This window comes from Aplysia californica, unplaced genomic scaffold (assembly GCF_000002075.1).
Source record: "Aplysia californica isolate F4 #8 unplaced genomic scaffold, AplCal3.0 scaffold00122, whole genome shotgun sequence".
NCBI classification, from domain to species: Eukaryota; Metazoa; Mollusca; class Gastropoda; order Aplysiida; family Aplysiidae; genus Aplysia; species Aplysia californica.
The window spans coordinates 977,914-980,281 of record NW_004797392.1 but is presented as its reverse complement, the minus strand read 5'-3'; the positions used below and the strand labels follow the sequence as shown (position 1 = coordinate 980,281).

The following is a 2,368-nucleotide window of genomic DNA, read 5'->3' as shown; positions in this document are numbered from 1 at the left end:
GTGTGTGTGTGTGTGTGTGTGTGTGTGTGTGTGTGTGTGTGAAGGAGGGGAGGGGGTGGATGGAATGTTGATTCTTATACTTTTAAATGTAAGGAGTCTTTTTGTGTACTATTGAGGAGTCGATAATTTAGTTGTAAAAGAACGAGTTTTCTTTTCTCTACGTGTCTAGTGAGCTGAATTAAACGCCGTGTTATTATTAACTGCCAAAGCGAATCCACAGAAAGAAGTTGGTACGTTTTTGGTTTTGTTCTTGTATTGGTTTTTTTTTCAAAACTTGGGGCCCGTTTCATAATTATTTTACTGCATGAGCTGGCTCTCGCAGGTGTTGGTTTTATATCTCTGCTACTCGTTGACCAGTCGGCATCCAAGAAGGAATTTTTAGATCTACTGCTTATTGGTTTCTCTGAAAAGTTTCCATCAAGGTGACATGATGTGTTTTGTCGCGTTTTCGGTTGGTGGAACGGGCGCTCTATGTGATACAATGAGGGTATATTTCCAGTTGTGACCTTTGGATTCTTAATAAGCGTCTGTGGTGCAGCGGTTACAGTGGTTAGGTGCTTTTCTTTTTTCCCACGCAGGAGACCAGAGTTTTATTCCCAAGGGGGGAGAAATTTGTATCCAGTATCTTGGTCGTTCTGCTGGGATGTTGTACCTCTTTCAGCCCGGGTTTTTGCTGACGGGCAGTCTCGGAAGCTTGCCTCCTAAATAATCTACATGTATATTGTGTATATGGGGGCGTAAAAACACTTGCATAAAAAAGTAAAATGTATCTTTGGAAAAAAAACCCAAAACCCGCAAGTGCTTTTTTTGCCTTAGGTGTCGAATCCTGAGGCGAGCCATCTGCGTCCAGTCCACCGTCTGTCCAGCTGTGCTTGTTTCAGAGAGGGATAGTGGAGCTCGGTTTATTTAAGCATCTTAATCTTTCTGAGCGAATCCAGACTGGCACAAGCTAATTACTGCTCGAGAGTCACAAGCGTGAAATTATGTAGCCAGTCACGGCACGGCGTAGACGCTCTGCGCTCCCAGACTGTGCCAAAAAAGCTGTAGTGTGGCCGATCGTGTGTTATTGCATGTGTTGTCACGGCTCAATGATCTTCATTTCGAGTGGTGGTCGTTCCTTACACTTACTTACCGTGTGTCTTTGGGAAGTACTTGGTTCTGGCAGCGTCTGACCATTGATATTTTTACATTTTCCAAAATGACCGACTCTCAGATTTCCTTTGGGAACACCTGTGTATTGTCTCAGTGTTTGCACGTGCGGCCAGTTGCCCTGACCGAGTGAGTGGTCGTGTGACCAGAGCACTGTAGGCCTACTATTATTGTCGACCTAATTCCGGAGTGGTTGTGCACCCCTCGAGAGAGATCTGTACTATATCACCGAGCAAATGTATCGAGGCGGAGTATCTCGGGCGTTTCTCTACAACAGGCAGGAGCGATTCGTGATACCTTCTGTGCCCTTTTGGCAAGCAGCAGGTACGTTTGTGGTTGGCGGGCGCTCTGGTGTGGTTTGCTCTTGCTCCTTCTTTCCTGTCAACCATCTTTCGTCAGCATCTCTCCTCCCTTATTTTATTTGTATGCTACTATCTCTAGTAACGCCTCTTATCTTCGGCACTTAATTATTGTGTTGCTTAAAGTGCCGTAAAAGTCGTACTAAAATTAAACTTCGCGGCAAGTACGTTTGTTTCGTTTATTGTTGCCCCCTTCTCGTTGGTTGTTGATTTCTGGGGAGGTTTTCATGTATAGTATGTGGAAGAATTTTTAAACGAGTGTGGCTCCAGTAGTTTGTAAACATAATTGTATATCAGGGTGTTAAATAGGGCCTCTGAAGTGTTTTCAGTTTTGCGTGTATAGTATAATAGTACAGTATGCCTGTCTTTCTTAATCCACTGCCTGGATCATGCTTGGGGGAAGTCGGTTTGGCCGAAAAATAAAATGACGTTTGAAAAAACCCTCGTTGTCATGGAGCAGATGATTGGAGTCGGAAGTGGGGCGGTTAGGGGCTTCCATGTCGCACGCAGAATTACGAATTCGATTCTCGAGTGTGTAGAATTTTTTTTATTGAGTATCACTCTCCTTTTCTTGGGATGTATCCCTCTCTGTTCGGATTGGCCCTAACACAAAGGGTCGGAAGCTCGGAAGCCCGCCTCCTAAATGATCTAAATTGTGTCCTTTGGGGCGTAAAAACACCTAATTAGGAGGACGTTGGTGGTAAGCCGACGGCAGGGTATCTGGCGAAGGAGCAGAATCAAATCAACATCGGACGTAATGTTTAACAATGTGGCGTCGGTGGCCTAGTGGTTAGGCTCTCGGACTCGCAACCGAAAGGTCGTGGGTTCGAATCCCGTCATGGGCCCAACGTTGTGTCCTT

At 45.2% G+C, this 2,368-nt stretch overlaps 1 protein-coding gene across 3 annotated transcripts in view; it reads left to right on the top strand.

Moving 5' to 3' along the window:
- LOC101847331 (probable protein phosphatase 2C T23F11.1) overlaps positions 1–2,368 on the top strand; it is a 75,103-nt gene that overhangs the window by 45,070 nt on the left and 27,665 nt on the right. Inside the window, exon 1 of one of the 3 annotated variants that reach the window (XM_005096165.3) lies at positions 25–1,473. The exons of the other annotated variants lie outside the window; for them this stretch is intronic. Within the exon in view, the coding sequence (XP_005096222.1) occupies positions 1,386–1,473 (88 nt within the window). The 5' untranslated portion in view covers positions 25–1,385. Of the gene's footprint in view, positions 1–24; positions 1,474–2,368 lie in introns of those variants that run through there. 3 annotated transcript variants of the gene reach the window in all.